This window comes from Lathyrus oleraceus, chromosome 6 (assembly GCF_024323335.1).
Source record: "Lathyrus oleraceus cultivar Zhongwan6 chromosome 6, CAAS_Psat_ZW6_1.0, whole genome shotgun sequence".
NCBI lineage: Eukaryota > Viridiplantae > Streptophyta > Magnoliopsida > Fabales > Fabaceae > Lathyrus > Lathyrus oleraceus.
The window spans coordinates 521,541,830-521,568,366 of NC_066584.1; the positions used below are offsets into that span (position 1 = coordinate 521,541,830).

At 34.3% G+C, this 26,537-nt stretch overlaps 2 protein-coding genes across 2 annotated transcripts; both read right to left on the reverse strand.

Annotated features, from left to right (window-relative positions):
• Positions 1 to 3,188: 3,188 nt before the first annotated feature.
• On the reverse strand, positions 3,189 to 4,409 carry LOC127096552 (F-box only protein 8-like). Its single transcript, XM_051035106.1, has one exon. The coding sequence runs from the start codon at positions 4,407 to 4,409 to the stop codon at positions 3,189 to 3,191; it is 1,221 nt and encodes a 406-aa protein (XP_050891063.1).
• A 14,185-nt stretch (positions 4,410 to 18,594) lies between these two features.
• Positions 18,595 to 19,600, reverse strand: LOC127096553 (F-box only protein 8). The gene is made up of 2 exons (XM_051035107.1): positions 18,955 to 19,600; positions 18,595 to 18,686 (listed from the first exon to the last, which is right to left on the reverse strand). Exons 1-2 carry the CDS (start codon positions 19,598 to 19,600, stop codon positions 18,595 to 18,597), a joined length of 738 nt encoding a protein of 245 aa, XP_050891064.1.
• Between the last annotated feature and the right edge of the window lie 6,937 nt (positions 19,601 to 26,537).

Below are 26,537 nucleotides of genomic sequence, written 5' to 3' on the forward strand. Positions count from 1 at the left end.
ACATCCAAATTCATAAGGTCATTCACAATAGCTTCTACCTTCTTCATCTTTTCAGGGTTAAGATTCTTGAAATGAATCTTCTTATTGCCCGTTCCATCAGAAGGTACAACAACAAAAAACATGAACTCTCGAACAAGGAAGAAGTAGAATACCTTTATATATGAAGCGGGAGCTAATGACGAAGAAGAGATAAAATGGGTGCTAGGGTTTTTCTGTGATAGATACAGTGATATTGTCAAGAAGCGAGATCTAATTCGCTTATATTATAAATAAGTAAACAATTTCACCATGTTTGTTTTAAAAAACCGTGATGAATGTAATGACTTTCACAACGGCTCTCACTATCAACCGTGGTGATAGGTATTTCGATTTTAATTTATATATTATAGTTATAAGGACAACACCAATTATAAAGAAAAAGTATCAAATTGTTGGATCTGAGATTCGAACTGTGTCACTCCATAAATGTATAATCACAATTTATTAGTTTGACGGCAACGCAATGTATTTTCGTAAATATAAATAAAAAATCGCATCCACAATTGAGGTATTACCATGGTTAACAAACAGACCGTTGAAGTTTAGTATGACGAAAGGTCTATTTTGTAGTAGTTATGATCCACGTAAGCCTCATATGGATGCTATAGAGAGGATATTAATATATTTGAAATCCACTCCAGCTAAAGGAATATTGTTCTCAAAATAAAGGTCACTTGAGGGTAGAAGGCGAAGGTGGCGAGAAACACAAAAAAGAGGGGGTTTGAATTGGGTTTCTAAAACAAAAGATTTTTCAAAACCAACTCAATCAAACAATAACACGAACAAGAAAATTAACAAAGTTATTTTTATACTGGTTTGCTGATAAGGAAGATACCTCCAGTCCACCCTACCAAGGTGATTTTTCCTTCTCAATAAGGACTTAATCCACTATAATCGAAACTGATTACAGACACCATAAATACAAACCGTCTTTGTCTTCTTGAGTCTATTTGACTAAAACCTAGTCACTCAAGGAAACCACTCAAACAACTTTGAGATTTACAAGTGTGTGTTTACAAGTATTGCATCTAAGGAAGAAGATTAAAACAAGTTAAATACAATGAATATCTTCACACGATAACGAGAAAAAACTCTTGTGTGTTTATAAAAACTATACATATAAATAATATGAACTTCAGCAAAAGTGTGTGTATGAGCGTAATTTTAGTGTAGTGAATTAGAAGCTTCTTCCATTATTCCAAGCCTCCTTTATATAGGAAGTTGAAATATCAGTTGGAGGGTAGAATTGGAATAGCAAATTGTTGTTGTCTCTTTATGCAACGATTTACATATAGGAGAAAGAATGGTACAATAATGGAAACAAGGGTGCTCTTGTACTGTGTACTACTTTTCTGATGTAAAACCTTTTGATCTTATCTTCTAATCTTCAGAGAGTTCTAATGAAATGATATTGAAGCATGTTTAGAATGATTAAGAGACTAGTTGACAAAATCTTTAGAACCTCGGTCTTTAGAGTCTTGACACAGTTCCTCAGAATTTGGTCTTCAGATCTTGTTCTTCATAATCTTCAGAACTTGAGCGGAGAATCTTAAAGGCTGACAATCCTCCAGAGACTATTGAATCAGAGTCATAGTCATAAGCTTTAGCACAAACACTCATCAAAACTGTTGTCTAAGAGCTTTCTAGAACTCAACAACATCTTGTAAAGCACTTGTATCTCTTCAGAGTCAGAGTGTGTTGATTCCAGAATTTGATGACGTCACACGTCATTTCTTCAGAGTCAGAACATGTTAGCAAAAGTTACACACTAGATAAAAACCATTAGCGTAGAAAATTATTCTCTAAGAAACAATGCATTGTTATCATTAAAATTAAAGGCCAGATGCATAACACAATATTATACTTACACAAGGATACACAGATGTCGATTGGGCAGGTTCAGCAGATGATAGAAGATCTACCTCATGATATTTCACCTTTGTAGGAGGGAACCTTGTAACTTTGAGGAGTAAAAAGAAATTGGTAGTAGCTAGATCAAGTGGTGAAGTAGAGTTTAGAGGTATGGCACTTGGAATGTGTGAATTGTTATAGGTAAAAAGTGTATTGTCTGACTTGGGTTTTGATCCAAAAGAGGCTATGAGTTAGTATCGTGACAATACATCTGCCATATAGATTGCTTATAATCTTCTCCGACATGATTGGACAAAACATGTTGAAATTGATAGACATTTCATCAAGGAGAAATTTGAAGCTGGGACAATTGGTTTTCCGTTTGTAAGATCTGAGCAATAATTATCTGATATGCTCACTAAAGGAGTAGCAAACGAGGTGTTTAACGAATCTCTATTCATGTTGGAAATGTGTGACATCCATGCACCAACTTGAAGGGATCTTAATATCCATTGCATTTTCACTTAATATGTGTGTGGGAAGTTATGACTATATTTCATTGAGTCTTCAATGGCAACCTGGCTACTGCAGGAAGAGCGATATTAAAAGCACACGTCAACTGTAGAATGAATGCCATCAACTGTAGAATGCCTTCATCTTGTGGCAACTTATTTTCATGGAAATTATAATTATAATGATGATGTAATATATATTGCTTCCGTATAGATATACTAAATAAAAAGGAAGCGACTATGAATGATTTATCTATTATGAAAGACATTAATTAGTGTTTATTTATCTATTTTACAACAGATTAATTAGTGTTTATTTATCTATATTGAAAGCTTTTATTTTTCTTTTAAAAACAGTTGAATAACCATCGACAGTTATATTGGTACCCATTTCCATACCGTAAAATCAGCACAAGGAGTAATGGATTTTAAAGATGCAAAATACACACATTGTTTTCATATAGAGATATGCATCAGTATCATGAAAAGTTACACAATGTTTATTCCTAAAACTCAAGTATATATGTTATGGTCTTCACTACCTGCATTTCAGCATATTCACGCTCTTAAAAATGAAATAGAGACATAATCAGTTTGCAAATTAAAAAAGAGTATACAATTCTTACAAATGAAATAGAGACATAATCAATTTGCAAATTAAAATTAAATTGATAAAATATAATAATTATGAATTTCTGAAGTTGAAAAATCACTTTGTATACATGGTAAAAATCCTAATAACCATAGAAATATACCTCCGGGTGAAAATAAAAAGAGAAAAAAAAACTAGTTACTTGATCCTCCAATCGAAAGAAGGCTTTCCTTGTAAAGTCCGGTATAACAACAATAATCTTCTCCTTTAATCCCAAGCTCCTCAAATATTTGGGTGCTCAAGTCGACATAGGCTAGCTCATTATCTATTTTTCTAAAAAAAATGTATCCCTTCTTCCCAAATCCAATTGGGGGCCAGTCAATGGAAGGCATGGGGCCACAAATAAATAGTTTGATCCATGATTCTTTCACACCGAGTTCACCCAAAATAGATATGTGAAAAATATTATTCTTGTCATGATTTATGATAAAAGCAATTGATCCATTTAACGCCGTCAAGTGTCCATCATTCAAAACAGATCTTTCATCAATGGGTGTTGTAAAGAACACCTCATGACTCATGTCAAATGACATCATAAATATTTGATCATGTTTACCCCTAACCAACCAATGACATGCACCATTCATGTACAATTCCTCCCCATAAAATGCGTTACCAACATACCATTGAGCCATATCGTCCATGTGGAGTATCTTCCAAGAATTATTTCTTAGACTATATATCTCAAAAAAGGAGAAATACATTATACCTTGTGGTGGAGGAGAATCAGGGTCATAGTCATTACAACTTGAGCTATCAAATGTTACATATTGAATGACCTTAAAGTCATCTCTTACTTGGTCATAACCAAACCCATGAAAGTCATGAAACACGCGAAGGCGGGGGTGTTTTGGTACAAGCTCATCGGGGCTAGGAGGAATGACAACGAATTCTTCAATAGCTGGGTTCCACAATACATATTTGACCTTATTAGAATCTCCCCCTTCATAATTTCTCCCGATACAAAAAATACCGTTAACACTTGTTTTTCCCAAAATATTAAGATAAAAGTCATCCTCTTGAAATGGAGGTGGCAAAGTTAATTTGATTCTACTATCGAGCAAATGCAATTCAGGATGGTAACGATCAGCACAATCACGTTTAAATATGAGAAGATATGTATGATGATTGTCGGAATTCCTATGAGATATGAAATGGTTGCGGAACATATTGATGAAATGAGAATTTTGAAATAAAATGGACCATGATTTGCGTACACAACCAAAACGCTTCAATGATTTAATGGGAAGTTTTGAAAGAACATGGAAGGCAACATCATCGTCAATATACTTTCTGCTAACCTTTGAATCAGACCACTTGTTGAACGGCGGTGATAGCTTCTGCTGATAATCCATGAACGAGTGGAACGGTGATGAACCTTATCATTGCCACGCACTTATGACTGGAATTTTCTTCTAAACCAATACCTACTACACACTGCATTATACCGGGGTTACTTGTCTCTATAAATTCCCACGAATAATCCTTATTGCCTCCCAATAAACTCTTGCAACATAAAATATTCCACATTCTACACTTAGTCCACATGCTCCAGCTTAGCTTATCTTTTGTTGGCTATCATCAACTAAACTTCTTAGAATACAAGACTCACTGCTCGAAAAATGTATGTTACTTTACATCCATCTCAAGACAAGGAATCCATTACACTTACTTGTGACCATAATACTGCTATCACATACTTCTCTTAACACCAAGGTTTAACTTCCTCTATTCCACTATGTAACACCCCAGACTGCTCTCAGGATTATCAACTAACCCCACAAATCAACACGGGCCTTTTCAACATGTTTTGTCCTCACTCGCACGCTTTCCAGGAAACTTCCCAGAAGGTCACCCATTCCAATACTACTCCAAGTCAAGCACGCTTAACTATGGAGTTCTTATTGATTAGGATATCGAAAAGAAGATGCATCTTGTTGATATAGGTAGTACCAATTAATCCTTATAAGCCTTCTTTCAACCATGTAGTCTCATACCTGCACAGCCTCAGGATCCCTCTCATTCCGATATGAATTCGGTTTTTCCCCTAGAAGCTGCTAGGAGTGTCTCATTGTCATGCATCATGCATCGACAACCACTCCATCGCCCTCGGATGTTACATGTAACCACTCTTCGGCCTCTCTGACCTCGTGTGTCACACACTACATACTCTAGAAATCCTCGATGTGAACAATCATCAACTACACGCCCATAACTTTGTCTTAATGAATCTTAATGGTCCCATTGTGCCTCTATCTAAAATGTGCCCCATTACAACAGTTGTATTGCAACATCCATACTACTTCCGCACTCGGTGTTGACTTGTCTCCCTATGATAATTCTCTCCGTTCCAATTACAAAACCATTCTACTAGAAGTCCTTAAATCCAACTTAATTGCTCTTATCCTCAACTAGTTCTCATACAACCAAAGCCCACTGGAGCTTCCATTACTATATAATATGCGCTATCGGCCTCCAACACAAACTCTTATAATTGATCTTTAGGTAATTCATCATTCCATTATGGTCTCTTACTAACACTGAACCGCTGACGAGCTATCTCCAATCCGATCTCCCTTCTAAAACTGAACATACTTGGTTTATCTTATAACCTCCATTTTGTCCATACATGTTTCACTTGGAATAGGCAACCATGTCCTCGAGTCTCTCCTTAGACTTCACCACTACCTTAGGCTCCCAACAAAACTGAACGTCCTTAACCCTCAAGTCTTTAACAACTTACAAGGTACCATTCCAAATATATATATTCCATTAAGTACTCTCGTTCTTCTAAAATATTCTAGTGGCCTTAGAAACTGAAACACTAATACACTACCTCACTTCCAGACCTTATGACATATGCGTAACATAACCATCCTTCCTCCTTTACCATACAGAATCACGCGCAATACTATTCCATATTAGTGAGTATATCTTACTCCATTAGCAATTCACACCTCTCTCAAAGCTCTGACAATTTATTCAAGACAGATCCTTAACTTCTTAACGCTGTTACCACCGCAGAATCGCTTGGATGATACACTACTCTTCAATTCCATAATACCCAAATCACAACGCCTCTGAAACTTCAACTGGTCCATCTAGTTCTCCTTACTTTCTAACTCTTGGCTTGAGCCTATTCTCAAAGCGCAAGTTCAACCCACACTTCGGAGTCCTCGTGGTCGCTCAACCATGATCCTACCTACCATGCACATAATATTAGGTTGATCAGGCCCAATACTATATACAGTGATATTAAGAATCATGTTGGCTAAACACACATATGAGGCAGGAATAGATTTACTTATGATGTTTCAAGGCTAGGTCGAGAATCGACCTGCTCTGATACCAACTGTAACAACCCGTATAATATATATCTAGAATAATATCATACAAGTGTTAAATCTTGGTACTGTCACAACATAAGTGCCTAATGGCATCGATATATATACATGTCCAAACTAAAACATTACTGGAACATGTTATATAATAATGCCTAAACAATAAAAATCTAAGAACTATGTACAATATCTTCATTGCACACAACTCCACAGCGGAAGATCATAATGAACAGCAACCCTTGAAACATCCATAACAGCTTCTCATATATTCAACCTGTAAAGAATTACCTCAAAAATAACAACAATGATGGGATGAGATAATAATCTCAGTGAGTTCTCCTATCCTATGGGTCCACTCAGCTCTACAGGGTTCTAATCAATGTTCAACTCATATCCAACTCAAGTCAACAAGGGAGCGAAGACTTGAGCGATGGGGAAACTATCTCGCAATTGTATGGCAACATGCATCTGAGTTCTCATAACTCAACCACGATCATTATTCAGATTCACGCAACATCGATCCCCAACCGGACCTACGTCTAGGCCAAGGCTTGGTTCACGCATGTCCGTATGATTCGACTTTCGTGGTGGATATCCGGTTCCCCTATGGGACTTAAACCCACTTTTAAGAACCATCACCCGTACGGGACTCTAACCCACCTAGGGTATCTTTCACCGTATGGGACTCTAACCCACATAGGTGTCCACCTTTCCCCCATGTCCACCATGGTTGGGGCTCAAACCCAATTGAGGCTCGAATCATTGGTCCCACATCCCAATGCTTACTCATCTAAGCATACCACAAGAGATGTGTACCACCACAGAAAATACACATTCTGAATACATGATCGGTTCCACAAATCATTGGTTCCACGAACCATAACAAATTCATAAATCACAGGTGACTTCATTCACCATAATACACCAATAATAACATGGCATGTTCCATACAATGCGTCTCATTCTCAATCATGGCAACAATTCGTCCACGACCTCACATAAGCGTCGTACGAATGAATACCGTATTCTCATACATATATCACACATATTTCATAACCTAGATTATCTTACTAAGTTATTAATCATTTTATCCTCCTACGTTTCCTCACTCTCCTTTGGTAAAGTTTTTAATCATGTTATTTCACAATCAAACATATCTACCATGTTTAACACCCATCATAAATATAATTCATTTAATTTGTAAGACACATAATATACTATAATATGATATCATAATAATAGCCCTTTTCATTATCTTACTAACGCATCCGTCCGCATCCAAAACGGAGCTATAATGCTCAATTAATTCATTAATCTATCTTAATCAAGATTTAGATTAATATTTATTCATTGCATAAGTATTCAACAACAACCTCTCTAGCCTAGTGGTAAGGCTTGTACAGTTTCAAGGAGTTTCAAGGAGGTCCTGGGTTCGAACCCCACTGGTGACAAATTCTGTATAGACAGAAAATTAAATTCTGTTTCAGTGATAACCGGTTAACACGCACATTTTTATATTTTCATTGTTTTCCACTTCTCAAAACAATGTTGGGATATTACAGAAGCTAAGTGTCCTTCTAATGTTGGTACTCTTGATATAAAAGAAGAAGTTGTCGTTCATACTCATGAGGCCTATGAGGAGGAAGTTCAACCTATTTCATATGCTAAAGTTAGTATGAAAATAGGTACTCATCTTAATTATATCTCATATATAATATTAAATTCTTTTGTTCTAGAGGAATTATCAAATCACCTAGCTGATGAATTATCTTCTGATCATAACCAACCAGCTTATGTGTCTAATTCAGAACAACCAACACCCATCAACATTATACTTGAACCACCCATTGAGGTGTCTAGTGCTAAGCCTTCTAGCACTGTTTTGGTAAATCCGACTTGAATCCTATGAGCATCATGCCTTACCAAGTCATCCCTATGGAAACTACACCTTATGTTGAACCTTCCCAACCAAACCTTGTTCAATCTGACATTGCTATTATATTTGAATATGATAAAGGAATCTAAGACCAGCCAATACTTGAACCTCAAAATTTACCCTAACACTAACAAGAAATCCCCACTCACACAATTACTACTCAAAATGAGGTTGAACAAGTAACTCTAAACCAACCTCCAAAAGATCCACAACTGACAACTACTAGAACTACAACCTGTCCAAAATTCTGAACAATTTGACCATCACAACTCACCTTCAGCGACAAAATATGTTGTGTCAGAATCTAACACATTACCTTTACCTAGTCCCTCTACACCTCACTCTGCTATATGCCCAACCCTTCCACCTTACATGAACTACCAAATGGAAGAGTTTAGAACTATTACTTTTGATAGAGTTAGAAATTTGGTTGCTGAGAGGTGTTGCGGTAAATTCATGACCATTAAGCTATGGATAAACTTAACGTCAATAAAACAAGAGTCACCACCGCGCTTTTATGTTTCCAAAGGAAAAGGAAAACTTACGAACAAAACCCAAAGATAAGAAGTTTTAAAATCAAAACTAATAAAATGTCAGAGATTTCAGGTAAGGGGGTTGGTTACACAGAGGGAAGGTGTTAGCACCTAGAGTGTCCTAGGTACTCCTAAGAAGCCCTTTTTTATGTGTGTATGTGTTTTGGTATAAAATGATGTTTGCAATTAATGGAGTGTGAGGATGAGAAAAGAATTCATTAATTAAATTTTTGTGTTTGACTAGACCTTCGGACTTGTGCCTACGTACCAACATAGAAATGAGGGATCAAAACCTCGTAGTTCGTGGTATCAATTTCAAAGTGAGTGAATTGCTTTTAACAAAAGTTTAAATTTTGAAAGAGGCACAAAGGGCCTAAAAGAGTTTGAATGAGTGTTATTTCTTTTTGTTTTTTGAAATTTTAAGTCAATATGATTAGATTCATTTACAAGTTTGAGTTAAGAAAAGATTTTGAAAATGCAATGACATAAGGCCAAAGTTTCTAATTTGCAGTAAAGAGTCTAAATTAGAAAACACAACCAAAGAAGATTTGAAAAAAAGGGGAGAGATTTGAAATTTAAGAAGTGGGAGGAGATGAAGAGACTAATACTAAGCAAAAATTTAAAAGTTAAGAGTTGAAACTATCTGACCAATAGGATGTAATCCAATAGACAAGAATGTCATATAGAAATTCACATTTCCTTTGGATTTTATAATCAAGCAATATCAATAAGCAAGTAGAAATATGAAGAGCATGGCATCAAATAAATATAGCAACATCCAAGCCAGCAACTTCATAGTCTTCTTCTTAATCTCCCCATGTATAAGATGACATACTCCGTGAATAGCTCAAAATAAGGCATTAGACACAGGTTCAAAGTGGCATTTGCATCAAGACCATGTAGCAGATGAACTCAAGTGGATCCCAATACTTGATCAGATGAAATTTCAAATCACAAGAACTTGGTTTCAGAAATGTTGGCATTGGCCAAATCCTTTTGCATAGGGAATGTTGCCTAATTCTAAGTCCAAAGCTCGGATCAAATCCAACAGTCCACACAAACATTTTTTAGGGGTTTTTATTGTTTATTAGGCATGTTAATGTCCTAAGACCACAAGCACAAACAAGATACACAAACAAGTATATACAATCACAATATATGACTCAAGGGAGCAAATTGAAAATGACATTAATATAAACAAGTTAAATGATATGTAAAATGGCAAATGATAAATGGCTTGAATTTAAAGTGCATAAAGTAAATGACTTGAAATTAAAAGCAACAATAATAAAAGTTAGTCAAATGTTACTTGATTAGATGTTAGTGGAGTTTTGCTTTTCAATTGTTTAAGTCATCCTTTGGAGAACACTCAACCCTCTATTCACAAGCATGGGTCCTTGAACCAAGACATCTTCCAAAGGAATGAAAAAAGGCCAACTTTCCACACAATACCATGAAAGGGGGAGACTTACAATCTCACTTACTAGAATTCTATGCCTTTGAGTCAAAATTTAGCACTATGTTAAGCAATCGCAATTGGACTTATGTAGAAGTCACAACTATCTAAGGCCAGGCAATAGAAATTTTGGTGTCAATGCATGTTAGAGATATGGTATGATGGACCCTCCTCCTAAAACATACCACACACAAAATAAAATGATCAAAGGGTGGACCTAATCTCATCCATACTTGTATTGGTTCATCTAACACAAAGACATTGATGAACCAATTAACCTTAGGATATGGAGACTTCATTGGTCAATAAGATGATTAGGATAGAAAGGGATTGAAGATGAAGAGGGAGGGATGGTGAGACAAACACAAATTGGTCATGGGAGGAATTTTATCAAATTAAAATCATTCATTCATTTTGGGAGATGAAATGTACATTTCATCAATCCCCTAAATCCAAGGATTTTAATCCAACAAAAGTCAAATCAACCTTGTCCTAGGCCCAAACACATAGTCAAACTTCACAAGTCAATAAAAATGGCTCAACATAATTTCTACTAAATTAAACAATTAAAAACCAAATTAAAATGCATTTAAATTAAATTATGTTTGATCGAAAACCAAAAACCTCTTCAAAACACCAAATAAATGGCCAATAGATTTATCATAGGTCAAACAAGGCCAAAAGACCTTGGAGAAAAAATTTCATTATTTTTTAATAGTCAGAAGTATTTTAAACAATTAAATCATGAAAAATATCAAAATTGATCCAAAAAATAGTTTTAATTCATAAAATGAAAGATAAAAATATTTGATTTTTTTTGGTGAAAGTCCCATATTTTTTGGATCAATAATGAAATTAATATGAATTAATTAAAACTAAGCAATTAAATGAAATAAACAGAATTTCAAAAAAATGAGAACCATCTGATCTCCCTCATTAATCGAGGTGGCATATCAGATGGTGAGAAACAAGCGGTCCACCATGCACCAGGTCAAGCGTGCTGCAACAATTATAATCAGAACCAAAGGCTGAGATTAAAATATTTTAAATGGATCATGTGGCTGAGATGTGTGACAATAAATCACCGGAGCCAGAGCTTCGGTCTTCTTCTCTAGTGGACCTAACCAAACTAGTCCACCATCAACCATCTCCAAAATGAAAAGGCAAGACATGGATTTAAATAAAAAAATGCTTAGGAGCTCAAATCTGGCCTCAATTTTGTCCAATTCCAAGTATATGAAAAGATACAGGGGTTGAATTTTGAGGATCATGAACTGAGTTACTTCGATTTGACCTCAAAAAAACTCAATCTTGTAGCCTACATTGGTAGGACTTCATCAAACCAACAATCAGTCAAAATGGATGAGTAATAAGGGAGAATCAAAGAAGAAAAGTTTCTGAAGTCTCACCTTCGAGGAGTTTCAGATTAGCTTGATCTTGCTTTCAGTTTGGCTTGGCTTGACTCTAGAAGCTTGCAAAATATGATTTGGATGGTTAAAAAGCTTGGACTCTTGGAGTTTCAATTCTAAAACAGAAGGAGAATTGAAACTCGGTTTCTCAAGAAACCTTCAAGATTGTGCTTTCAATGGTGTTTGGGGAAGAAGGGGGTCGAATCTTGGGCAAGAGGGATCCTATTTCTGATCTTGAAGGGTCTTAATTATAGCCAATGTGAATGATATTTGCACATTTCCAAATTTGGAAAAATTTCAAATTCTCCCTTGCATGGATGCATGGGAATGCATTAGTCTCATGAGATGATGTCATCTGATCCAAAGTTCAATGTACTTCATGCTTAAATCATGTTAGAAGCTCATGCAAATGTATATGGAAAGTGGAACTTGAAATTTTCCAGATGGTGCTTTAACTTACACCCATGTGCAAGTCCCTCAATTTTAATCCAAATGAGATGATATTTGATTTTTTGAAAGATGAGATAAAGGGGAACAACTTTCATGTTGAGTACTTTTTCATTTAAAGCTTGGATCATGATCAATTTTGAGGTGGAAGTTTGGGAAATCAAACATATTTGAAACTTGTCTAAGTCCCAAGTCAAATGTTCACTTCTTCCACCTTAAATAACTTTTTCTATGGATTTCAAATGAGAAAAATCCCTTCATCAAAGTTGTATCTCTTTCAAACCTCTTCAATTTGGTCATGAATTTGACCTCATTTAGATTTGGCATTAAGGAGTTATGCATTTTAGAAGTTGAGGAAAATCACTTGTTCAATGGTATTGGTTCAAAATGACCTATACTGTTTCCTCTTGACACATGCATTTGCAAATTTAATTTGCACTTCCTCTAAACATCAAAGTTGAAGTAGACATATTGAATTTGACCATGTAATTTTAATTGATCTCATCTCATAAACATTGAGCAAGTTATGGTCTTGGGAGGTTGACCTCCAAACTAGGGTTTAGACAAAATGACCTATAGTCTTTCACCATAGAAAATGACTTTCCAAGCAAAACTAGGTCTTGACTTCAACATGAAAGTTTTTTGGAATGTCATCTAGAGTAACTTTGCGCTTGTAATATTTTTCATATGACATAAATTGTAGGAGATAGGGTCTAGAGAACCCTAATTTTGACTAGTTGACTTTCTCTGGTCAACCACCATGAACCATTGTAAGACCCCAATTTTGACCCTAAGATCCCTCATGCTATCTCATCATATGCATTAGCATTGAGATCATACCTTGACATCATCCTTACCCCTCTTTCATTGGGTTTGTTTTGGCATTAGCATGAAGGAGTTATCAGAGAGAATATCATTTCTATTTTGGCCAAACCAAAAAACTTATGCATCACTCACATGCGATATTGTTCTAGTTGTTGTCGCTTCGTGCGTGCTACATGACTATGGTCATGCATTTCCGCACCACCCTTGTTGAGGGTTGTCACTTCACTTCTCTTCTCTGTTAAACTCATCCACCATCGTCATCTATAACCATCTAACCATCTGATGTATAATGAAGTATCCCATAATATCTTTGATCAATTGATGAAAAAACTTGTTGAGGAAGTCACACAAGATACCCAGATGAATTAGGGCTTCCAAGGCAAACAAGCTTCAAACTTTTGAGGAATTATTGATCAAATTGACAAATGAAGAACATGGAGATCCATATATGATGCTTATAACCATTTGAACATTTCCTTTATTGATCTCTTGCATTGAGGGTCTCAAACCCTAGTTGTCAACTTGGTGGGGGCACAAATGGACACACACCTACAAAGGTACACATAGACATATTTTTGGTATTTTGGTTAGAAAACAATAAAAAATAAAGTATGATACAATCAAAAGTGCTTGGTGATCTATCCCAATACAAACCCAATGAATGAGGGGTGGGGAGGATACCAAAGTGTGGTCTCAAAGCCAATGCAGATCATGAGATAACATGAGGGATCTTAGGGACAAAATTGAGGTCTTACAATCACGACTAGTGGGTAACGGTTACACTCAGTCTTATGGTGTAGATTATCAAGAGACAATTACCCCAGTAACCAAGCTCAACACTTGGAGGATACTTTTGTTACTAGAAGCAAACCAATATGGCCTCTATTAGAATTTTATGTGAAAATGATTTCCTACACGGAGAGGTTTTAGAAGAAATTTAGTCCTCAAAATACTTCCATTAACTGATGGTAAAAAACAGTTTGCCCTCTCCCGAAGGATTCGTGTCTGAGGGATTGTGTTGTGTTATATTTGCAAATAACCATTCCTAGGGAGATAGCTTAGGATTGCCTTAGGAAATGGGTGACGGTGAAAGGTCTCCTGAAGGGAGGTATCACCACGCCCTTACGTTTTCCTCGCCCATGGGAAGAAGAAACATTGGATAAGACATGTCTTGGATAATGGGAAAGTCAAGATAGTTACTGACTCATGTATCCCTTGGGAATAGGAATTCAACTTTCTACCTTTTGACTGGGTGGGCGATGACCTTTTCCAAGAAAGCCCTAGGAATCAAGAATTCCTATAAATACCCCATCTTTCAAGTGGGGAGAGGAACTCATACATGCTTACTACTATCCATTATTACTCAGAGATCACTTCGCTCCTAGTAACCTTAATGACATTAATAAACAACATAAATTTTAGTAAATATTGCTCTATTTACGTCCCGAGATCTACATTAGTCACTATTGCTCAAACCAGGACTAAGACTTGATGTTCAGGCCATAGATTGTCCGATTTGGGACTTTTAACACCCCCTCCCAGGCCCAAGATTTACGTATGGACCCTGGAACTAAATGGTGGGTGGCCCAATGGATCTTAAACCAGACCCTATACCATCTTTAGAAATTGTAGGTTGGGACTAACTCATCCCTACAAAACTGAATTGTAAGGTGAGGATTGTCCCTACTTGAAAACACTTGTAAAGTGAGACTCTTAATATTAAAAAATACATGTAAAGCACAAAAATACATGTAAAGCATAGTAGCAGTATCACTCTACTAAGTTAATATATTTATTATCAAGTTACGAACACAACAATTTGCCTAATTATTAAAATTAAACCTGTGAAACAAAAACCATATCAATTCACATATTCGAACCTAAAAGAAAAAAAATTGATGTAAACATAGCAAAATGGGTGAATAGATGGTCCTAAACTTAAGGAATGCAAAAAACATGCAAAGAAGCTACCACACAGGGACATGTTTGGACACTACACCAACGAAAACAATTACATGCTGGCTGAAAGTAATGAGGATAGGATGCAACCATAACCACCACTTAGCCAAACCCTCCAACCTTCCATCAAACAGATTAGCTTCAATGTCTACCCGTTCATCTTCATCTTCATCTTCAGACATGTTGCTCATGTACCTTCCTTCCTTATGTGAAACAGTTTAGATTATCAAATGGAAAAAACTATCACTCTACTCATGGAATTATGCACAATTCATACTACTTGAATTGCATTTGCTACCTATGAACAGTGATGGTTTCCTTCCATAATCTGTAATGATTTTATGTTATCTTCTATCCAAAGATCCGATAATTCTTGAAATTGTTCACAAATTCCAAGAACTAGGTTGTTTAGAAGAGATTTATAAGTGCTTTTCACTAAAAATGAATTGTTTAAGTACATTTTTGTTGTAAGATAATTCAATCGTATTTTATGAACTAAACCATATTATTGATTTAGATTAGGCCTTGTCATGTTGACCTCTAACATGAATCCTTCCAACTAAGAATATGAATTGGCACATGATGATGTGGATGGTGAATGTTGCTTGTTGTGTCACAGGTCTGCACTAATTTTTAAGTGAATGAAGCTATGCAAATGATTTAAGCATAATTTCAAAACTCTTGAGAATCTAACTTAACACGTTGCTATCTGCTTTTTCTGTTTATTATCCATAACTAGTTACCTAATCTAACAAAAGTTGAAGCCTTCAGACCCAAATATTTAATATTGCACACGAAAGAAGGAAATTTTTAATAATTTAGAATACATTTAGTATCCATGTTTCTCTAGCTATCAACCACTGAGGGAACACCAGAGAGTGAGAAGTTGCAAGCGCGTATCATATTGCACTACTCTGGGCTTTTAAGTAGAGTATGATGTTTGAATCGAGGACCATATTGTTTCCAAACTACCTAGTTTGATCAAATCAGTGTTTTTCACATTCAAAAACAGTTGAATGAGCGTGCAACATGTCTGGGTTAATTTTTTGCGCCGCGACAATGTAGTATTTGATTCAATGCCCCAAATTCTACAAAGCAACAGTTCATTCCTAGTTTATTTTGCAAAGCATCAATATGTTGACTACTTCTAAATCATCATCGTCGCTATCATCATCATTACTTTTATCAATGATGAAGATTTTTATGATGACAACAATGGAGATGATTTAATGTCTCAACAGATTTGATGTTTTGCAATATAAATTAATAGAGAACAAACAATTGTTTTGAAGAATTTGGGGCAATAAACCAAGTTCTATGTTTTAAAGAGCGATATAGATGAAGTATGAGATGGATGCAATTTGAAAATCATGTATGATCTAAGTTGCATTCCAAATATTACTTAATTTTTGGACTATTATTTTCTAAGTCAGTTTAAATGAATGCATGTTCAATGAAGGGAGGGAAACAAACAATCTACATACATTATAATAAACTCAACAACAACATATATATCAATAAAACAACAACAACATACCTTTTCCTAAAAAAATCATGGAATAATCTGAATTTGATCTACTTTTTGTTGCGAGGAAGAAAAAGTACAAGGCATATAAAACTTACAAAAATGATTCATACTTCTTCTACTATTTCTCCATAGCAAAACAAAACATTTATGAACCACACCCATAATATGAGTTAACCAATTTTGGAAATATAAACTAGCATTAATATTATAATATAACAAGAAACAACAAAGTATTAGGGAAGTAAATCATGCCACACAAAAAATGCATGTTAACATAAATAAGCAGTACATTGTAAAATAAAAACCACAACATAACTACCATTAACATTGTAACATAATAAGCAACAACAACCAACAGTACATTGTTAACCCCAAAAGGAAGTAAATCATGCAACGACAAAAAGCAAAATGTTAACAACAACTAACAACAACTACCCATAACAAATAAAAAAAATTCAACAACAACGACTAACAACAAATCATGTAAAACATAACAAAGTCTTCAATCTTCATGCCTAGTTGAACTCTTGCAATTCTCAAGGTCTTCATCAGATTCAGAGTTAGTTACATTCAGATTCATAAGGTCATTCACAATAGCTTCTACCTTCTTCATCTTTTCAGGGTTAAGATTCCTGAAATGAATCTTCTTATTTCCCGTTCCATCAGAAGGTACAACAATATACAACAACAAAAAACATAAACTATCGAACAAGGAAGAAGTAGAATACCTTTATATATGAAGCGAGAGCTAATGACGAAGAAGAGATAAAATGGGTGCTAGGGTTTCTCTGTGATAGATACGATGATATTGTCAAGAAGCGAGATCTAATTCGCTTATATTATAAATATGTAAACAATTTCACCATGTTTGTATTAAAAAACCGTGATAAATGTAATGAATTTCACAATGGTTCTCACTATCAACCGTGGTGATAGGTATTTCAATTTAATTTATATATTATAGTTATAAGCACAACATCAATTGTAAAGAAAAAGTATAAAATTGTTGGATCTGAGATTCGAACTGTGTCACTCCATAAATGTATAATCACGATTTATTAGTTTGACTGTAATGCAAGGTATTTTCATAAATATAAATAAAAAATCGCATCCGTAATTGAGGTATTACCATGGTTAACAAACAGACCGTTGAAGTTTAGTATGACGAAAGGTCTATTTTGTAGTAGTTATGATCCACGTAAGCCTCATATGGATGCTATAGAGAGGATATTAACATATTCGAAATCCACTCCAACTAAAGGAATATTGTTCTCAAAACAATGGTCACTTGAGGGTAGAAGGCGAAGGTGGCGAGAAACACAAAAAAAAGGGGTTTGAATTGGGTTTCTAAAACAAAAGCTTTTTCAAAACCAACTCAATCAAACAATAACACGAACAAGAAAATTAACAAAGTTATTTTTATACTGGTTTGCTGATAAGGAAGATACCTCCAGTCCACCCTACCAAGGTGATTTTTCCTTCTCAACAAGGACTTAATACACTATAATCGAAACTGATGACAAACACCATAAATACAAACCGTGTTTGTCTTCTTGAGTCTATTTGACTAAAACCTAGTCACTCAAGGAAACCACTCAAACAACTTTGAGATTTACAAGTTTGTGTTTACAAGTATTGAATCTAAGAAATCATATTAAAACAAGTTAAATACAATGAATATCTTCACACGATAACGAGCAAACACTCTTGTGTGTTTATAAAAACTATACACAAAAATAATATGAAGTTCAGCAAAAGTGTGTGTATGAGCATAATTTTAGTGTAGTGAATTAGAAGCTTCTTCCATTCTTCCAAGCCTCCTTTATATAGGAAGTTGAAATATCAGTTGGAGGGTAGAATTGGAATAGAAAATTGCAGTTGTCTCTTTGTGCAACGGTTTACATATAGGAGAAAAAATGGTACAATAGTGGAAGGAAGGGTGCTCTTGTACTGTGTACTACTTTTCTGATGTAAAAAACCTTTTGATCTTATCTTCTAATCTTCAGAGAGTTCTGACGAAATGATATTGAAGCATGCTTAGAATGATTAAGAGACTAGTTGACAAAATCTTCAGAACCTCGGTCTTCAAAGTCTTGACACAGTTCCTCAGAATTTGGTCTTCAGAGGCTTCAGATCTTGTTCTTCATAAGCTTCAGAACTTGAGCGGAGAATCTTGAAGGCTGACAATCCTCCAGAGACTATTCAATCAGAGTCATATTCATAAGCTTTAGCACAAACAATCATCAATGGGCGTTGTAAAGAACACCTCATGACTCATGTCAAATGACATCATAAATATTTGATCATGTTTACCCTTAACCAACCAATGACATGCACCATTCATGTACAATTCCTCCCCATTAAATGGGTTACCAACACACCATTGAGCCATATCATCCATGTGGAGTATCTTCCAAGAATTATTTCTTAGACTATATATCTCAAAAAAGGAGAAATACATTATACCTTGTGGTGGAGGAGAATCAGGATCATAGTCATTACAACTTGAGCTATCAAACGTTACATATTGAATCATCTTAAAGTCATCTCTTACTTGGTCATAACCAAACCCATGAAAGCCATGAAACACGCCAAGGCGAGGGTGTTTTGGTACAAGCTCATCGGGGCTAGGAGGAATGACAACGAATTCTTCGATAGCTGGGTTCCACAATACATATTTGACCTTATTAGAATCTCCCCTTACATCCTTTGTCCCGATACAAAAAACACCGCTAACACTTGTTTTTCCCAAAATATTAAGATAAAAGTCATCCTCTTGAAATGGAGGTGGCAAAGTTAATTTGATTCTACTATCGAGCAAATGCAATTCAGGATGGTAACGATCAGCACAATCACGTTTAAATATGAGGAGGTATGTACGATGATCGTCGGAATTGCTATGAGATATGAAATGGTTGCGGAGCATATTGATGAAATGAGAATTTTCAAATAAAATGGACCATGATTTGCGTACGCAACCAAAACGCTTCAATGATTTAACGGGGAGTTTCGAAAGAACATGGAAGGCAACATCATCGTCAATATACTTTCTGCTAACCTTTGAATCAGACCACTGGTTAAACCGCAGTGATAGCTTCTGCTGATAATCCATGAACAAGTTGAACGGTGATGATTTCTTATGTTGATAATCCGTGGTCGAGTTTAACAGCGGTGATTACTTCTACAAATAATCTATGGTCAAGTTGAACGACGGTGATTGCTTCTGCAAATAATCCATGGTCGAGTTGAACGGTGGTGATAGCTTCGGCTGATTCCGCTTACAAAGAGAGGAAATTTCTTCAATTCATCGATACTGCTATTGCTTGTGTTTTCTTCTTGTGTTATATATATATATATATATATATATATATATATATATATATAAAATTAAATTTACTCAAATGACCTATTTTTTCAAAAAATTCTCAAAAGCCAATTTTTTTTAGTAATTTGCTTTTGAATACAATTATTTTTATGTTTAATGATTCTATGAATACAACAACTCTTTTTTTGAAAATTTGGAGCCCGGTTAATTTAACTTTTAAATATTATTATTATAATGAAATAAAATTTTATGGAAAAATAATTAAAAAAAATTCATAAAAGATTTAAATGTAAATTAAGTTCAAATAGTTTTTAAAATGCTAATTTAAATATTTTCTTATTTTACTAAAACTTATTTTGGATTTTAATATTTTTTTAAAATTATTTAATTTTGAAGTCATTTCAAATCATTTTTCATAAATATCATTTTTGAGATACAATTTTTAGTCTAAATTGTAATTACGATTATATTTTAATTTTTAATAACGTATGTCTATATTATAATATATCAAAACTAGTCTTTAAATTTAGAAAAAATAAATATAAATAAAATTTATAAGATTTTGAAAACCAATTTTATACAATTTATTTTTGAAAATACAAAAGAAAATAAATAAAATTAAAGCTAAAACAGACCCTTCATTTGATTTAGATTTTGTGAAAAATCATTCTAAAATGTAAATCAAACTGAATATTATTCATTGATTCTGATTTTTTATCTTTAAATTTAAATTAAATGAATTAATATTCAAACTAAATAAACTCATTGTACCTCTATTATAGTAAGTATATATTTAAATTAATTTTGGTAAAAACAAATCAAATAACCTGATTATAAAAATTATTTTTAAGGAAAAAAAGCAAAATTTTTTTAATAAAAGATAATGAGTTTAGTGGATGTCCACGGTCTATATATATTTTATAAAATTAATTTTATAATTGTAATTTTTAATATAAACTTTTGCCTTAAGAACACAAGTTATCATTAATTTTTTTTATAGAATCTCTAAATAAAAAATCACTAATCTATTAAATTATTTAATTTTGTTTTAAATAATAACATAATTTGATGAGATCCGCACCTTGTCATTGAATAATGGTATAAAATTATTTTTTATTATGAGTAATTATATATATATATATATATATATATATATATATATATATATATATATATATATATATATATATATATATAACATTGTTCCGAGAATTTTAAATTTCCGATAGTTCAATAAAGTTGGAGTTTTTCCTTAATTTTTAGAATTTCCAGTGATATGTAGGAAATTTTGAAATTGGCGGTAATTAACTAATATTTTGCTTTTTTTTTTTCATTTTGCAGTGAAGTCTAAGGGAAAAGACCACACCATTGCAAGCATGCCCACAGATAGAGAGACATCCCAGTCTAGGGTTGCTGAGGCTGAGTGTTTTCATTTACGGGTTAGACGAGTAGTTTTAACTGGTTCACATTGGAAATGGTTGGCTGAGTAGGGGCAGATATGTGCACCCTGTAGCACCCGATAACGAGAGAAGTGGTGTCATTCAGAAGCTGGAACTATATTGGAGGTGTAACACCACTGAAGTACACTTCTTCCTTAATCAAAAATTGACGAAGGGGCATTTTGAGATGTTTTTCTCAACAACAAATGACCTTTGTTTATACAACTTTAAATTCATTCTTGACCACACAAAACGGTCAGTATAATCACAGTCGTCCAAAACTGTCTTCAAAATCGTAACCGTTGGAAATCTTATAAAATTGCACTAATGGAAATTTCATATTGGTTGAAATTTTCGGTATAACATAATACTTTTTAAAAATACCTTTAAAATTTCAAGCGTACCGATTTTTTTTGAAAATTCTAGCATGAATTCATACCTGAAATTCTGAATACACTACTAGTTAATTGTACCAGAATTTTGAAATTACTTTCGAAAATTTTGTATGCAAATTTAATTCAAATTTTGAGCATGGGAACTTTTAAAATTATGAAATTAAGTGGGATTCCAGGTATAAAAGAGTGGATGACATGTTAAATCCTCCTTCCTTGGTCATAAAGGTAAGGCATAACTGCCCATTAACTCTACAACATTGACCAAAGCGAGCGTATATAAATACTTCTCGCCTAAAAAAAATGGGACTCTAAATCATCATACATATCTTTTAAAACCCTAAAGAGTATCACATTCACAACAACCATAATACACGACTGGCATAACAGTCTGATTGCTATCAAGCATCGTCAGTCACTAGTGTAGCGGTAAAATTTTTGAGTTTAAGTTATTGATTAACTTAACACATAAAGCAAGAGTCGTCATCGCACACTTATTATTTCCAAAAGAAAAAGGGAAAAAGTACGAACAAAACCCAAAGAAAATTAAAAAAAAAAACTAATAAAAAGAGATAAGGGTCCGAGGGTTAGTTATGCAAAGCGAATGTATGAGCATCCTAAACATCTATGGTACTCCATGGGAACATCTTTTAAAATATTCACATTTTAGTTTTTAAAAAGATGTTGTTTGAAAAATATTGGAGGGATGGGAAAAGAAATAGTTTTCTTAATTTTTGTGTTTGCCAAGACTTTTGAAGTCTCATGCCTACGTACCAACAAAGTGTAATGGAGGATCAAAACCTCATAGTTCATGGTAAAAGTAACAAAGATGTTTGTTTTCATTCATTTTACTGAAAAGATATTTTGTCATTTTAATGAGAATACTCAACTAGTCATCCACAAGTATGAGAACTTTGCATCAACATGAGAAGAGCTCTAACTTGGATAGAGATCCATAAGTATGCCAATAACTCTCTTAGATGGAAAAGAATTATCGTCAATACTATGGGGATAGGAGAATTATATCTCAACTATGGAAATGACTCATGTCTAAACATCAAAGTTTTAAAATGAAAAGTGCACAAATGGGCACAAAATAATTTGAATTAGTTATACATTTTCTTAAGTATTTTGAAATTGGTTTGAACATGCTTAAGATGGATTAACTTTTATTAGAAAAAATGTATTGAAAATCACTTGACAAAGGTCAAGGTTTATTAAGAAAGTGGTTCAAGTTTGAAAACAAGTAGATTTTGAAAAGAGGGAGAATATTTGAAAATTAAAGAAAGATGGGAGAAGAAGAGACTACCCTAGAGCATAAAATAAAATCTAAGGAGGAAAGATCTAACCAAGAAATAGCAAGCTTTATGACATAAGTCAAGCAGGAATTCCCTCCTTTGGATTAAGCCTCAAGCAAGTCAAATAAGCAAAGAATAATTAATGTATCAGATGAAATCAAAATAACCAAGTCAAGTCTTCACAGAGAAATCCAAAGTCAAAGGTATCAGGTGAATCCCAAGGTCTCATATCACAATCTCCCAAAGCAAAGGTCAAATTCCTAACTCTAAGTCCATAACTCCATAACAATTCTAAGGATAGTAACCTTTAGTCCATAAAATCAAGAGAACCAATTTTTTAGGGGTTTTCATTTTTATTAGTGTCTTCAAGAGAAAAGGAACTCCAAATGGACAAAGGAAAAAGAGCATAAACATAAACAAAGGTCCAAGTGGACAAAGGGCAAATATGATATGGGCTAAAAAAAGCATAAAGTAAATAGCAAGAAATAAAGAGCATAAGATAAATGACTTTAAAGTAAAGTTAAAATGTTAGTAAATGATATTATTAATCAAAAAGGGAATTGCAATTGGTCATTTTTTGGAGAACACTTAACCATCCACTCACAAGCATGAAAACATGGGCCTTTATATCATATATTAGAAGGACTCTAACTTGGATAAAATCAACAAGTATGCCCCTAGCTCTCATAAATGAAAACGAAGCAATATTTTCACACAATAGCTTAAAGAGTATGAGACTTACAATCTCAATGATCCGCTGTCGCGCGCGGATCAAGAACGAGTATTTTTGACAAAACGTAGTTAACGATACATTGACTCGGATTATCGTTCTCACAAGGATTCTTGAATGAATTAACCAATGATAGTAACGATTAATGGGGTTTTGGATGGTTTAGGATTCAATAAAAAAATAGATTAAAATAAGTGATTATTGAAATAAGCTGTAGCAACAATTTACTGATTCGGTCTTTGCCTATCATCGACTATCGTAATTCCAACCGCAGATTAACTATTCCTATTCGATTATAATATCAACTGACAAGCGCAATTGATAGTGTAAGTTGTATGTTCCTATTATCCGAATTAAGCAAACGGGATTAAGTTTCATGAATTAAGCAAACATTTATTAAACGGACTCGATAACGAATTAAGCAAACGAAATCGTGACTATAGTTAAGATCACACAATCAATCGGATTAAATCAATATAGCATATGTAAATCGGATTAAGCAAACAAAATACATATATTAATATTGAAAGGAATAAAAAACCTGAATAAGAATTACTAAAATCTCAAGGTATCGAAACCCGAATACAACAAATTGTTTGGATCGATTAGTTCTTCATGAGAATTCTTGCCAAAGCTTTCAAGTCTTTCGTGAATAGTGATCCTCCTAATGTTATGCGGCTGCTAGGTATATGGAAAACAAGGAATTTGGTTTACAACCCAACTGGATCGAAAACATAACCCAAGCCCAAAACTAATGACCCAAAACTTAAATAAGACTAATGCTGCAACTTCAACGAATTTTCTGGCCCTGCTACATTCTGATCCAGCTCTCGACTTATGAACAAAAGTTGTAGATCTTTTTCTTAGCTTTGCATCGAATGGTAGAACGTCTCAATCCGATACTCCTAGCTCAAGATATGATTTTTCCCGCGAAAGCTGCTAATGCTGAAAATTAAATACGAAAATTAAATAAGTGCAAAAATAACATAAATTATGAAAACACATTAAAACATAAAAATAATCAAAGCAAATCGAAGAAATGCTTAAGTAAAAACATGGAAGAACGTGCATCAAAATGCACTGATCAAATTCCCCCACACTTGAACTTTTGCACTCCGAGCAAAATGAAAAACAAAACAAAACACAGACACATCAACGGTTACTCATTCTAGGCTACAAGTCATCTTCGGTTAAGCTTGCATTGATAGATACTAATCTTGCACACTAAGGATATCATAGGAACACTAATCGACAATTGTGTAGTCATAAACCTCCTGAATACACAAATCAACTCGAATCATGTTATTATGTTAAAGCCTAACTTACTCATCCTTCTTTTTGCTCTGTTTCATTCAGGCGCAATCACATTAAGCCCGTTATCTCCACACACCCATAGCAAGGCGACCGGTTAGTGACTCTGATCCTTTTTACACGGGATTCTAGTACTTACGTGGCATAACCATTTGCTTATTCAGTTGTAGCTGCGGGGGATCGGACCGTAATCCGCCCTACCAAGTCCAGCACTAGAAACCGCTGAACCAACTGACAACGAGTCTTATTTTCAATTTTTTTTGAAGGTTCTACATCCGTTGGGTTAAGTGACCGGGTGAGGGTCACCAAACTTAGAAGGTACATTCCCTTTTCTTTTTCTTTTTTTTCTTTTTCAGAACACTCACTTATATTCATCAGCTTCCCTGCGTAGAGTGTGTGTGAGATGGTGCTGACTGCTGAAATAAACTACTCAAGAGCTGTCAAAGGATGAGAATTTAAGGCTAAAACATAATAAGAATTCGAATCAATTTCCATATGCAGGAGACTTACGGTGTTAAAACAATACCGATCTTGTTAATTTTTCCCAAGTCTCCGCAAACTCGACTCAAAGTAACCTATAGCCTAAAACTTTCAAGAAGATGCATTTTTTTTAAGAAAGAAAACAAAAACCAAACAAAACAAAGAACAAAATAAAATAAAATAAAGTATTCCCTCCCCCACACTTAAAATATGCATTGTCCTCAATGAAAGAAACAAACATAAAATAAGAGAGAGAAGAGAGAGGAAAGAACACACCTGAGTAGTCAAGGAGGATAGGTGATCACATAAGCAGCCTTTCCCAGAGAGATAAATTCTACATTTTCTTCTTCCAAAGTGGGGTTGTCATGGAATAGCTTTGGGTAATGTCCATTGAACTTGAAATTTTTATTAGTATCTTCGCCTCTTATTCCAGGATCAAAGAATCTTCTAAAGTAAAAGTGTCAAATGGACACGTAAAGGTGATCTGATCTGGAATGTCAGCCAATGTCCAACCAAATGCCTTTTTATGCTTCCTTAAAACCTGCAAAAGCTTATTTTCTTGATCGAAATCAAGGTTAGAAGAAATTATAGCCAGTAGTTTTTCATTCATCTCTAAATAAGCATATTTCATATTTTCAGGAAGTTGCTTCAGCTCGAGGGAAGGTGGCTGCTCAATAGAAGGAGTGTTTGGGGCAGCCGGGACGTCAAGAGCTTTATCTACATGAACATCTTTATTTGCAACCTCATATGCAGTAAGAATATCAACTTGCAAGGCAGCCTCAATTTCAGCACAAACAGAGCAAATTTTAGTTTCAGTACAAATATCACAAGAATAAACATCATCAAAACCTGACAATGATGGAAAATCAGATGCAAACAAATCACTACAAGTATCATCAACAATTTCAGAAATCAAATCTATTTGAAAAACATAATGTTCTTCCAAGGGTTGTTGGTTTGATCCTTGAGCTTGCTGCATGACATTCACCAAAGTGGCAAGCTGCCCAATATGTGTTTGCAAAGTCTTTAAAGTAGAATCTACTTGTTGTTGAAACTAGAGATTATTTGCAGCCA